This window comes from Dipodomys merriami, unplaced genomic scaffold (genome assembly GCF_024711535.1).
Source record: "Dipodomys merriami isolate MVZ:Mamm:240054 unplaced genomic scaffold, mDipMer1.0.p SCAF_9, whole genome shotgun sequence".
Lineage (NCBI taxonomy): Eukaryota > Metazoa > Chordata > Mammalia > Rodentia > Heteromyidae > Dipodomys > Dipodomys merriami.
In genome coordinates, this window is record NW_027206512.1 from 20925540 (window position 1) to 20940086 (window position 14547).

A 14547-nucleotide genomic window follows, 5' to 3' on the forward strand; every position below is an offset into this window, starting at 1 on the left:
AATTCAACTCCATTACTAGCACAAAAAGAAGAAGAAAGAAAAAGAAAGAAGAAGAAGGAGGAGGAAGGAGGAAGGGGGAGGAGGAAGAAGGAGGAGGAAGAGAAGGAGGAGGAAGAGGAAGGAGGGGGTAAGGAGGAGGAAAAAGGAGGAGGGGGGAAGGAGGAGGAAGGGAAAGGAGGGGGGAAGGAGGAGAAGGAGGACGACGAGGACAATGATGGTCAGGGAGAGCACCCAGGCTTGAGTTCAAGCCCCAGGAATGGCCAAAAAAAAAAAAAAAAATCAATTATCAGCCTGGTACTGGTGGCTCCTGCCTCTAATCCTAGTAGGCTGAGATCTAGGGACTGAGGTTCCAAGTCCTCCTGGGCAGAAAAGTCCATGAGACTCTTACCTCTCTCTAACTGGCCACTAGAAAAACCAGAAGTGGAGCTGCGGCTTAAAGTGGTATAGTGCTAGCCTTGAGCAAAAAGAGCGCCTAGGCCCTGAGTTCAAGGCCTACGACCAAAAAAAAATCAACTGTCTAAGGAGCAGTGAAGCTTAGTCTAATTCCAAAGCTCATACCTTAATGATTTTGTAGTTTATGGGAGCTAGCAATACAATCAAACAAGATGATAAAAATCATCCTTGATCTTTTATTTAAATTTAGTATCTACTTACCAGATTTTCAATCAAAGAGTCCTTCTCAGCCAACTGGCTTTGCAAAAGTTCCTGGTTACTTTTTAATTCTTCTATTTCTTCTCGCAACCTACTAATTTCTTCTGGCTGAATGCCATTCATCTGAGCTCCATCATTGTAAGAACCCTGATGATGATTGTCTTTTCCTATTAAACAGGAACAAAATTGGAAAAGCCAGAATGGAATGTAAGTTTTTCTTTTTCTTTGACTGGTCATGGGGCTTGAACTCTGGGCCTGGGCTCTGTCCCTGAGCATTTCAGCACAAGGGGAGTGCTCTACCACCCAGTTGAGCCAAAGCGTCACTTCTGGTTTTCTGGTGAATAAAGAGTCTCACAGACTTTCCTGCCTGGACTGGCTTTGAACTGTGATCCTCAGATCTCAGCCTCCTGAGTAGATAGGATTACAGGTGTGAGCCACTGGTGCCTGGCATCATTTTGTTTTATCTAGATGGCTAGAATATTATATTACTATAGCTGTAAGACTCAAATATACAACTTTCTTAGCTAAATTAATTTGGGAGCATTTTTTATTTTCTATTTGCAAAACAGCATATTGATACGAATGTTGAACTGATATTTTCAGGGCTTATAGGAGGAAAACAAGCCTAATCGTACTAACGTGTATGGTTTGGTGACCTATGATGAAAAATTATAGCCATTTTAATTCCAATTCTGTTAATCACTGTGGGAGAAAGTAAAATTCTTTTTTATTTATTTTTTATTTTTTTTTTTTGGGTCCGGTCGTGGGGCCTGAACTCTGGGCCTGGGCGCTGTCCCTGAGCCCTTCAGCTCAAGGCTAGCACTCTACCACTTGAGCCACAGCGCCACTTCCGGTTTTTTTCTTTTTGCTTATGTGGTGCTGAGGAATCGAACCCAGGGCCTCAGGCATGCAAGGCAAGCGCTCTACCACTGAGCCACCTTCCCAGCCCGAAAGTAAAATTCTTTAAGAAACTCTAGCTAGCTATCTATATGAGCTATACTGTCATAATAAAGGAAGAAAAAAATTCCTGGACACTTTAGTTATCCTCTTACAAATAAAACAAACTTTGTACTTCTAAGTAAAGGAGTATTTGAATCATAAAATGCTATGAGATGATATTATTTGCATGCATTTGAGTTCCATAAATGTATCTCAGTAAAACAGAGCTTAACTGGCATGTGCTAGGCTCTAAGCCTCATCCTCAGTACCACCACAAAAAAAAAGGAAGAAAGAAATAGGAAAAAAGTTACAAACATTTGAGCTCTGACCATTTCTCAGAAAATCAATTAGAGTTTTTAAGTACTCTCAGATGACACAAACACTATTATCTCCATATTATTTTATTTTATTATTATTTTTTGGGGGGTCCAGTTGTGGAGCCTGAACTCTGGGCCTGGGCGCTGTCCCTCAGCTCTTCAGCTCAAGGCTAGTGCTCTACCACTTGAGCAACAGGGCCACTTCTGCCTTTTTTCTTTTTGCTTATATGGTGCTGAGGAATCGAACTCAGGGCCTCAGGCATGCAAGGCAAGTGCTCTACCACTGAGCCACCTTCCCAGCCCCTATTATCTCCATTTTAGAGATAAGGAAATTGAAAGACTAGATCATTCATTCTCAACTATTAAATCAGCTGGGGAAACTAATAATTGATACTAGACCTTATAACAGATTAAATAAATCTTAAATTCCAATGGGTTCCCACAGCATTGGTATTTTTTAAAATAAAACTTTAATGTTATTATTAAGATGCTGTACTGAGAGATTGCTATTTATTTATTTAATCGTTCATGAGGCTTGAACTCTGGGCCTGAACTCTGTCCCTCAGCTCTTCAGCTCAAGGCTAGCACTCAACCACTTCTTGAGCCACTGTGCCACTTCTGGTTTTCCGAGTGGTTTACTGGCAATAAGAGTCTCATGTACTGGGCTGGCTTTGAATGGCAATCCTCAGATTTCAGTCTCCTGAGTAGCTAGGATTACAGGCATGAGCCACTGGCACCCGGCTGAGGTTGCCATTTTATAAGTTGGGTAATGAGTACGTTTCCATTTTGGATGCTGTCAATCCTTCCTTTGCCTTCCCCCCAGTTTCCCCCTCTCATCTTTGCCTACAAGTTGCACAGTTCTTTTTCCACAGTGTCTGCTGTGAACTGCCACTGTTTGTTCTTCCTCCCTCCAATTCTGTGTTCCCCCTTGACCCCTCCAACAGAAAAAACACACACCACACCACCACCATCACCCCCAACAACAAAAATATGCTTCATTTCCTACAACTTGTTTCAATAAACAGTATTTTAAATGTTCAGAAGTGTTATGCCTTTGGGTTCTTAAGAGTATACTACTCCTTTAGTACCCTATGAGTATCCTAAGAGTATCCTCCTATAGTTTCCCAATGTGTGAATGGCTAGCCTTGCATAATTTATCATGTCCCAGTATATTTCAGATCTAGCTTTGTATTGGTATATTTTTACAAAGTATATCACAAGAGTCTAATGTGTAGCCAAGCCAGGATTAACAAAAATGACTGGGTCACATGATCAATAAAGCAGCCAGGAGCTTAAACTTCCTTTTTAAAGATTCAATCTTAATTATTATTTTGTGTGTGTATGCTGATCCCAGGGCTTGAACTGAGGGCCTGGATATTACTCCTGAGGTTTTTTTTTTGCTTAAAGCTAGCACTCAGCCACTTTAGCCATACCTCACTTCTAGTTTTTTGGTGGTTAACTGAAGATGAGTCTCATGGACTTTCCTGCCCAGGCTGACTTTGAACCATAAGCCTCAGAATTCAGCCTCCTGTGTAGCTAGGATTAAAGGCAACTTAAAAAAAAAAAGTAGTTAAGCTAGAGCTTAACTACTCTTAATTACCAAACCATTTTGCTTTAAACTGTCTTTAACATATATTAGCCACAATGACTAAAGTGACAGGAAAAAAAAAAAAAAAGAATGTTACCTGGCCACTATAGTGCTGATGTCTAGCTCTACTTACCTAGCTGTATTTTAAGAAGATTATACTGATCTTTATGCTGCTGAATTTGAGATACTTGCTGTGTGACTGCTGTCTGGAGCTGTTCATTTTGACATTTTAATGTAGAAACTTGCTGTTTTAAATCCTCTAGCTGTAGATCCTATAAAACAAAATGTAATTCAAGTGTTTTAACTTAGTAGCATTAAGCAAATGAACAATTAAAAAATGTAGAAGGGGCTGGGAATGTGGCTTAGTGGTAGAGTGCTTGCCTAGCATGCAGAAGCCCTGGGTTAAGATTCTTCAGTACCTCATAAACAGAAAAGCCAGAAGTAGCACTTTGGCTCAAATGACAGAGTGCTAGCCTTGAGCAAAAGAAGCTCAGGGACAGTGCCCAGGCCCTGAGTTGAAGCTCCAGGACTCACAGAAAAAAAAAAAAAGTAGAAGGTTTTTGTGGTCAACAGTACCAACACTGTCAAAGTCATTTAATAATTAAACATTAATACATGAATATATGCCCCAAGGCAAAGTCAATTAGCATGCAACAGAAATCCAAGATTTCAAGCAGGGCCTCATTAACAAACACTATGGCACAACATGCAGTCTTGCTGCAATTATAGAGAAAATTCAAATGAAAAACTCCATTTTATGGTTCATCAAGCCATTTAAGAACTATATACCTATTAAAGAAACTTAGTTAATTCAGATATACATGTAAATCTACATTACTCATAGACCATTTAAAGGTGGGGGAAAAAAAGGGCTTTCAACTCTTGCCATCCTAATTTTACTACAGTGGGAATTTGATAATTTCTTTATTTTCTTTTGATTTCCAGTGCATGTTTTTAAATTTCTTATAATCAGTTCATACATATTTAGTTAACTTACTATTTGTCCCATAATTTTACCACATTGCCACACAGTTTCTCAATCATATTTTTTGTGTGTGCTGGTCCTGTGGCTTAAACTCAGAGTCTGGATGCAGTCCCTGAGCTTTGCCCAACTATCTGAGCCACAACTCCACATGTGGCTTTTGGTGGTTACTTGGAAGATATAATATAAATTATATTAGACATTTAAGACAGATTGCTTTCCATTTTTTAAATAATCAATAACATTACAATACTATCTTTACTCTTTATATTTTCCTGAATTTTGAAGAATTTCTTTAGAATTCAAAGGCTATAAACATTTTATAGCTCTATATGCTATGTTTAGTGCCAAACAGTACTGAGTGGTGTATGTAAGTGGAATATAAAAAATATTTTAAAATGAGTCACTACAGTAATTGTGTCAAATCACTTTTTTTCTTCCAAGTGTATGCTATACATCACGTTCCAAGTAGTTTCTTCTTTTTTTGGTCGGTCTTGGGCCTGAGAGCTGTCCCTCAGCTCTTCAGCTCAGGGCTAGGGCTCTACCACTTGAGCAACAGCGCCACTTCTGGCTTTTTCTGCTTATGTGGTGCCGAGGAATCGAACCCAGGGCCTCATGCATGCAAGGCAAGCACTCTACCACTGAGCCACCTTCCCAGCCCCTCTGAGTAGTTTTCATTATGCCAAAGTATTACTTTACCAACTGGAAATGACTGTATTTGTACCAACACGTAAATGAAAAATCCTACTAATGCTAAAGTAGTGTGATGACTTAAATTTTGATCAGATAATTCTAGTTTTTGGTTTGCTTTGAACTGACAGGCTTAGATTGAATGTTAACTGTATTACAGTATTACCACTTCCTTAAAATTTCAATTTCAATTTCAATGTTACTATAGGACAGAAAATGACAGGGAAGGGGATAAACCTGCCTCACTGGAGGTAGGAGGCCTTGAGTTCAGTAACTACTATGGAAAACAAAACATCTCAAAACCATGCTGAATGAGTCTGTAAAATACAGTTAACAAAAAGGGTAACCTACTCCCAAAGTAAACTTTTTTTTTTTTTTTTTGGCCAGTCCTGGGCTTGAACTCAGGGCCTGGACACTGTCCCTGAGCATTTTTTGCTCAAAGCTAGCACTCTACTACTTGAGCCACAGCGCCACTTCTGGCTTTTTCTGTTCGTGTGGTACTGAGGAATTGAACCCAGGACTTCATACACACTAGGCAAGCACTCTACCACTAAGCCACATTTCCAGCCTCCACAGTAAACTTCTTGTGGGCTCTTTTCCACTAGCCTTGACCCTTAAATTTCTTCTTCACATGGCTGCCAGAATGTTTATGTACATGCCAAAAACACTACAGTTAAACTTAACGCTGTTTGCCATATTCTGCCTTTCTTCTTTATCTTTTTGTGTAGTTCATCCGTGTGCATCCTTTTAGAGCTCTACTTCTATTTTCTGTAAGCCTTTGCTCCTACTTCACTAAATTAGGTATCTCTTGCTGCTGTCATTACGAAGACTAGGTTTATTACTAGACAATATAGTAATTTATTTACAAATCCATCTGGGACTGATATGAGAATATGTCTGATTCATGGGATTTTTTTGTTTGTTTGCCATCCTAGAGTTTGAACTCAGGGCCTGCGCACTGTCCCAGAGCTTCTTTTTACTCAAAGCTAGTACTCTACCACTAGAGCCACAGTGCCACTGCTGGCTTTTTCTGTTTATGTGGTACTGAGGAATTAAACCCAGAGTTTCATGCATGCTAAGCAAGCAAGCACTCTACCGCTAAGCCACATTCCCAGCCATGATTCACATTTTTAATATACAACATTGTGTGCTTAGTACACATTCAAGGGCTCAATTTGTTCAATATTCAGATGCTTTTGAAAATAATGAGTTTTACTTTCTGCAACTTCTTTCATTTGAAATGCAGGAAAATTCTTCTCTACAGTAGAAAGTACTAATCAAGGGCTGGGAAGGTGGCTCAGTGGTAGAGCACTTGCCTTGCATGCGTGAGGCCCTGGGTTCGATTCCTCAGCACCACATAAGAAAAAAGAAAAAGGCCGGAAGTGGCGCTGTGGCTCAAGTGGTAGAGCGCTAGCCTTGAGCTGAAGAGCTGAGGGACAGCACTGAGGCCTAGAGTTCAGGCCCCATGACTGGACCCTCCCCCCCAAAAAAAAGAAAGTACCAATCAATAATGAGAGGACAGGGGCTGGGAAGGTTTCTCAGTGGTAGAGTGCTTGCCTTGCATGCCTGAGGCCCTGGGTTCAATTCCCCAGCACCACATAAACAAAAAGAAAAAAGCCGGAAGTGGCGCTATGGCTCAAGTGGTAGAGTGCTAGCCTTGAGCTGAAGAGCTGAGGGACAGCGCCCAGGCCCAGAGTTCAGGCCCTATGACTGGACCCCAAAGAAAAAAAAAATGAGAGGACAATTCACTAGTTAGTACTTACTTGCTCTCGAATCATATTTTTATAGTGAGTCACAATGTTGTCATGCTGTTCTAATGTTTTCTTTACCTCTTCTTCTTTTTTATCTTCTTCACTGGACTTATAAATAGCTTTAGTTATAACACCTATAAAAGAGAGCTTATTTAAAATTTGTTCAAACTTTTGTTTGCTTTTGTGGTAGTATCAAATCTAGGGCCTCACACATGCTAAACATATGCTCTACCACCAGTCCTGTTTTAAACATCATAAGTATTATTATGACTTTACCAATTTAAAAAAAAAAAACCTAACTCATGATATAAATGCAGTATCTTTCCATTATTACAGAAGCTGAAGTCTTTCAATGGGCTACAAATCAACTTTGGGATTTATCATATATCTAGAAAATACATACACAACATAATCAACATTACCTTCTACTAAATATCAGTATAAACCTTACCTTCAAGTTCTTTTACCAGCTTTGTAAACTCATGATCAAATATCATGTATTCTGGACTGGGAAAGTTTGGCTGAGGTTTCTGTGATGCTCTGGAGTACAATTCATGTTTGCTAATAAATCCTAGTTTCTCTATGAAATTCTCTTTGCCAATCCTCTTCTCTATTAGTTGTTTTAGTTTCTCCCTTAAGAGATAAATATATTGAGATGCTTTAAAAAAATGGGTCCAATTATACTTTAGGTGAAAAATATATCCTTATTTCCTTATTTCTCATTGCCATTAGAAGGTCTTTTTTTTTTTTTTTTTTTTTTTTCGGTCGTGGGGCCTGAACTCTGGGCCTGGGTGCTATCATCCCTCAGCTCTTCAGCTCAAGGCTAGTGCTTTACCACTTGAGCCACAGTGCCACTTCTGGCTTTTTCTGTTTATATGGTGCTGAGGAATCAAACCCAGGACCTCATGCATGCAGTGCAAACACTCTTACCACTGAGCTACCTTCCCAGCCCCTAGGAAGGTCATTTTATTCTTACTTACTTCACATAGTTCTCAAGTGAGTTATCATTGAAGTAAATTGAAATACCCAACAGAAGGGCACATAAGCCTTGGACCAACTGCTCTTCTTCTCCAAGATTTTCTGCAATCTGTCCTGTAAGCTGAAATCTTTGTTAAGGAGTTTAGTGATTTATAATAACTAGAATACTTCATTGTATAATTTGAATTGACCATATATTTCATGTAAGATTTCCTACAAGAAATTCTGTATGTATTTCAAGACACTATAAAACAGTGATATACATACACACAACTTACAAGTGTATCATTACAGCCATAATAGTTTCAAAAGTAGTAACACAAATAAAAGGGTAATGGACTCAAACATTTTGGGTGTAGGGCTACTTCTAATCAAGAAGAAGCTTAAAAGATGTAAGTTAGTTACTTACATGTATGATGCTAAGATATAAAGGATACAAATGGAACATTGGCTGAATTGTGAAGAAAATGTGTTACTGCAATGGGACAGTTGCTTAGCCAGGTACAAAGCAACATTAGTAATCCAACTCTTGTCTGTATTTTGCTTCCCTGAAATAGATAAATTAGCAGAAATCTCTTTCCATTCATTTTCTTTTTTCAAGCAAAGTTTCCCTAAAATCTGGTCTTATTTATATAAAAAAATGTAAACATTATATAAAAGATCTGTGTAAGAAAGCTACATTGAAAACATTCAACAAGAGAACAAATTCTGTGTCTACCACAGCCTGAAAGTTCCAAAATAAACAGTGCATGTTCAAAAAGAAATCCACTCATTTATGTAACTGCAACCCCTCTGTACATCACCTTTACAATAAAAAAATAAAAAGAATTGTTAAAAAGATAAAAAAAAAATAAACAGAGTGCAGAAATTTGGATTGATTCATGTGCCTACACAGAAACTGGTTATTTTATTTTTTATTTTTGTCAGTCATGGAGCCTGAACTGGGCCTGAGTGCTGTCCCTCAGCTCTTCAGCTCAAGGCTAGCGCTCTACCACTTGAGCCACAGCACCATTTCTGGCTTTTTCTGCTTATGTGGTGCTGAGGAATCTAACTCAGGGCCTCATACATGTGAGGCAAGTACTCTACCACTGAGCCACCTTCCCAGCCCCAAACTGGGTATTTTAAATACTATGTGCAGAAAAGGACAACAAAGGAGTGGGTAACAATGTTTGACAAGAAATGTATTCATTACCTTACTCATGTAACTATAACCCCTCTGTACAGCATCTTTACAATAAAAAGAAAAAAAGAGAAAAAATATTTTGATGTGAAGACATACTACTAAAACTAAATTTTCCAGACAAATTAATGGTATTTCAATCAGTTTCTTTCTTTCTTTTTTTTTTTTTTTTGTTTTTGGTTGGTTGTGGGCCTGAACTCTGGGCCTGGGCGCTGTCCCTCAGCTCTTCAGCTCAAGGCTAGCACTCTACCACTTGAGCCACAGCGCCACTTCCAGCTTTTTCTGCTTATGTGGTGCTGAGGAATCGAACCCAGGGCCTCATACATGTGAGGCAAGTACTCTACCACTGAGCCACCTTCCCAGCCCCTTCAATCAGTTTCATAAACAAGTTCCTTCTTTTTGGCTAGTCTGGGTCTCAAACTTGGTCTTGAACTTTGCTCAAGGCTACTACTCTGCCACTTGAGCTATAGCATCATTTCTGACTTTTTTGAGTAGTTTATTGGAGATAAGAGCCTCACAGACTTTCTTACATGGGCTGGCTTCAAACTGCGATCCTCAGATCTTAGCCTCCAATCCTAAAACCTCTAGCTAAGATTAGAGCTGTGAAAAATAAGCTCTCGATAAAGGAAAAATTTCTACCTTCTTAAAATCAGGAAAAATACAAAATAATCTTCTGGGGGAGGTTAGAATGAAGTCATAAGAAAATTGAAGAGAGGGGGAACCTGGGAATGTGGCTTAGTGGTAGAGTGCTTGCCTAGCATGCATGAAGCCCTGGGTTCTACTCCTCAGTACCACATAAACAGAAAAAGCAGAAGTGGCACTGTGGCTCAAGTGGTAGAGCACTAGACTGGAGCAAAAGAAGCTCTGGGACAGTGCCCAGGCCCTGAGTTCAAGCCCCAGGATTTGCCAAAAGGAAAAAAAAGAAAATTGAGGGAGAGGTGAGGAGAGTTGAGGGAATATGATGAAATATTTGCTGAATGTTAACTCATTTGTACAACTACTTAATGATAATAAAAATCTAATTTTAAAATCTGAGCCATTTATAGTTACATTCTATGAGAACATATTTCCAAATAAGAAAATAATAACAATGACAATGACACAAACAAGTGACATGTCACATGAGAAATCTCAACATAATTAAGGGTTGAAAAAGTTTATTTAAATTATCTAAGTGCCGCTGGGGGCTGGTGGCTCACACCTGTAATCCTAGCTACTCAGGAGGCTGAGATCTGAGGATCGTGGTTCAAAGCCAGCCCGGGCAGGAGAGACCGTGAGACTCCTATCTCCAATAAACCACCAGAAAACTGGAAGTGGCGCTGTAGCTCAAGTGGTAGAGTGCTCGCCTTGAGCTGAAGAGCTGAGGGACAGCGCCCAGGCCCAGAGTTCAAGCCCCACGACCAACCAAAAAAAAAAAAAAAAATTATCTAAGTGCCCTGAATCACTAAGTACTATACTGTTGCCAAATACAGTTAAGTAATATTGAAAATTAGCATGTCCAGAAAATTAAAGGTTTCTAAATTTGAATACAATATGTTTATGTCTTCTATGTGCATTATTCCTAGTTTATGACATTGCAACTTCCCATATTTACATTACTATATAACCAGTATTTTTAGAAGGAAAACATCTGAAATAATGAAAACCATCATAGTAATAGATCACTAAATATTCAAATATAGTAGCAAAGAATAAATTTAAAATAATCACTATGTTCTGAAAAATTCCTCCTGCCCAAACTATTCTAGTATATTAAACTTTGATGTGAGTAGCTTGGTCTTCCTATAATCTATTCTCAGGTATAATTGACACTGAGTTGAATGAGTTCACATTAGACTTCTTCAAATACTTGCCAAGTAAACATCAATGTGTATTTGGTTTCCATATGATACATTATTTTTCTGTTTTCTTTGCCTATATGTCATTACTGTGATTACAATATATCTTTATGTTACTACATAAATTGGAAAGTTGAACATTACAGTCATTCTCCATTAACCATGTGCTATTGAAAACTTATAACTACTCCCGTAACAAACTTAAATGTTATGGTTATATATTAATTTATTCTTAGAATAACCATTTTCGGGTACCAAATATATCCACATCACATAAAAAACCTTTGTGTATGCTATAATGATCCAAATTTAAAAGCTGAAGATAAATAATGTTATAATTAGATGAATATCTAGAAATATGTTAGTGGATCTATGTCTTATATGGTTTGTTGGGAAAAATGGAACAAAGGACTAAATTTAAAAAAACACAGAAATTATGAGATGAACATAGGAGTAAATTCCTTAGTCTTAAGTGCCTTGGTAAGTGTGACTTAAAATACAGAAGCCATAAACGTAAAAACTGAGTGGAAAACAAATCCCCAACAAAATACCAAGTCAAAACAAAAATGACATTGTAGGAAAAATACCTATAATTGAGTTCAAAAAACAAAAGTTGGCTGAGCACCAGTGGCTCACACCTATGATCCTAGCTACTCTAGAGACGAAGATCTGAGGATCATGGTTCAAAACCAGTTTGGGCAGGAAAGTTCATAGATTCTTATCTCCAATTAACCACCAGAAAACCAGAAGTGGCACTGTGGCTTAGGTGGTAGAGTGCTCACCTTGAGCTGAAGAGCTGAGGGACAGCACCCAGGCCCAGAGGTGAAGCTCCATGACCGACCAAAAAAAAGTTGAACTTCTTATATAAAATGGGCAATGTGTGTATATGATCTATTGAGATTTAGAAAAATAAAATTGTAATTTCAGCATATTCTGAAGGCCTAGTTATTAGAATCAGATTTTACAGGATGAAAGAAAAACTTCAAACTAAATATTTCAAATTGACCCATCTAATCTTTAGCATAAGCTATTATATGTTTATTTAATTTTCCAAACAAAAATACCTCTATATATTTATTTCAAGTGTAGTATTTTTCTACTGTTTATAAAAAGACTGACAAAACTTGCAGTGTTCAAGAATTAAAATGAGGTTCTAGAACATTATGATCAAATTCTTAGTGATGGTTTCTGGAGCTATAGCACCATAACTTAATAAGGAAAAGAAAAATCTTTGATTATATGGGCTGGGAAGGTGTCTCAGTGGTAGAGTGCTTGCTTTGCATGCCTGAGGCCCTGGGTTCAATTCCTCAGTACCACATAAGCAAAAAAAAAGCCAGAAGTGGCACTGTGGCTCAAATGGTAGAGTGCTAGCCTCGAGCTGAAGAGCTGAGGGACAGGGCCCAGACCCAGAGTTCAGGCCCCATGACCGACCCCCCCCAAAAAAAAAATATATATATATCTTTGATTGTAAGAATATTCTTCATAGCTGAGTGTCGGTGGTCCATACTTGTAACTCTAGCTATTCAGGCTGAGATCTAAGGATCGTAGTTCAAATCCAGCATAGACAGAAAGTCTGTGAGACTCTTTTTTTTTTGGGGGGGGGGGTCAGGTCATGGGGCCTGAACTCTGGGCCTGGGCGCTATCCCTCAGCTCTTCAGCTCAAGGCTAACACTCTACCACTTGAGCCACAGCACCACTTCCGGCTTTTTTCTTTTTGCTTATGTGGTGCTGAGGAATCAAACCCAGGGCCTCAGGCATGCAAGGCAAGCGCTCTACCACTGAGCCACCTTCCCAGCCCCGTCTGTGAGACTCTTATCTCCATTAAACTACTCAGAAAAAGCTGGAAGTAGGCTGGGAATGTGGCTTAGTGGTAGATAGAGTGCTCGCCTAGCATGCATGAAGCCCTGGGTTCAATTCCTCAGTACATTAACAGAAAAAACTGGGAAGTGAAGCTATGGCTTCATGCCACATCTGGGAAGTAAAGCTGTGGCTCAGGGACAGCACCCAGGTCCTGAGTTCAAGCCCCAGGACCAGCAATAAACAAATAGATGTATTTGTTTAGTATATTCTACAATAGTCTATATTTGGTATATTCTACAACATATTATGGGTAGTAAATTAAAAGGTCTACTCAAATACCAAAAATCAATTGACAGGGGGCTGGGAAGGTGGCTCGGTGGTAGAGCGCTTGCCTTGCATGCCTGAGGCCCTGGGTTTGATTCCTCAGCACCACATAAGCAAGAAGAAAAAAGCCAGAAGTAGCGCTGTGGCTCAAGTTGTAGAGCACTAGCCTTGAGTTGAAGAGCTGAGGGACAGGGCCCAGGCCCAGAGTTCAGGCCCCACAACCGGACCCAAAAAAAAAAAAAAAAAAAAAAATCAATTGACAACATTTTTGTATTTTACTTTATATAAATTAATATCTCCTCCCAAGCACATTATATGCATGTATGGAAATATCACAATAAAATCAGCTGGGTGTTGGTGTCTCATGGCTGTAATCCTAGCATTAAGGAGGCTGAGATCTGAGGATCGCGGTGTGAAGCCAGTCCAGGTAAAAAAGTCTGTGAGACTCTTCTCCAATTAACCACAAAAACCAGAAGTGGAGCTATGGCTCAAAAGTAGTAGAGCATGGGGCTTGAGAACCAAATCTCAAGGACAGTGCCCAAGCCCTGAGTTCAAGCCCCATGACTGACAGAAACAACAACAAAACAAACAAAACAAAAAACCTTTTGTACTAATAAGAGAAAAAAAATAATATCCTCTCAAGATTCCATTTTAAGTAACTGATATGTTACTTATAAGACATTTTTCTTAACAGCAAAAATTCTGAGGCTGGATATGTACAGTACTTGCCTAACATGCACAAGGCCCGGGATTTAATTCCTAGTACAACGGGAAAAAAAACCAACACAACTGTAACTTAAAGCTACAAATTGTGTGTGTGTGTGTATGTGTGTGTGTGTATGTTTTAACTACATGTTAAACCATGATCATAAATAATATTCCTGACAAGATCTTAGTTATTACTACCCACATTGTACAATTCCTAAATATAGACATTAAGGTATATACACTTTGTGCTAAACATTAAAAAGAAAACCAAACCAAACCAATACAAATAACATGCTCTCCCAACACATCAAAAACTAATCTCCAATGATGGTTGTAGCATATGGATTATATGCAGAATAATCCCTAATATTTAGGACCACTCAAATTATAAAAATTATACTACTACACTTCATAAATAAAATAGCAAACTCACATATTCCTTCACATGCTGATTACTAAAGATAACATTCTTAACCCTAAATTTTACTTCCAATAAAATGGTTTTAGGGAAAATAAAGAAGCAAGCTTGGGGAAAACACACAAAAACCCAAACCAAGAAATTCCAGAAGTGCAAGCATCCCCGGAGGAGGCATAGGTACACAGGTTTAGATTCTCATTACCACAGTTCTTAGTAATACCAGTAGAGGTCCCAAAGAAAAACATGGAGAGCCACTTGTGATAGAGATAAATTTGCTAACAGGTAAAAGTGTGAGTAGAATATAACTTCAAACAAGCAGTTATAAAAACCAATCAGCAAAACCCAAGACAAAGAAAAAGCCTTGTTGTAAGAAGATGCCTAGG

General features: G+C 38.7%; 1 protein-coding gene across 2 annotated transcripts in view; it reads right to left on the reverse strand.

Moving 5' to 3' along the window:
• Positions 1–14547, reverse strand: part of Uso1 (USO1 vesicle transport factor) — an 84235-nt gene that overhangs the window by 12483 nt on the left and 57205 nt on the right. For both annotated transcript variants that reach the window (XM_070012867.1, XM_070012868.1), the window contains 6 exons: positions 8334–8444; positions 7899–8017; positions 7370–7551; positions 6931–7052; positions 3629–3767; positions 655–818 (listed from right to left, as the gene is read on the reverse strand). In XM_070012867.1, the coding sequence (XP_069868968.1) occupies positions 655–818; positions 3629–3767; positions 6931–7052; positions 7370–7551; positions 7899–8017; positions 8334–8444 (837 nt within the window). The remainder of the gene's footprint in view (positions 1–654; positions 819–3628; positions 3768–6930; positions 7053–7369; positions 7552–7898; positions 8018–8333; positions 8445–14547) is intronic.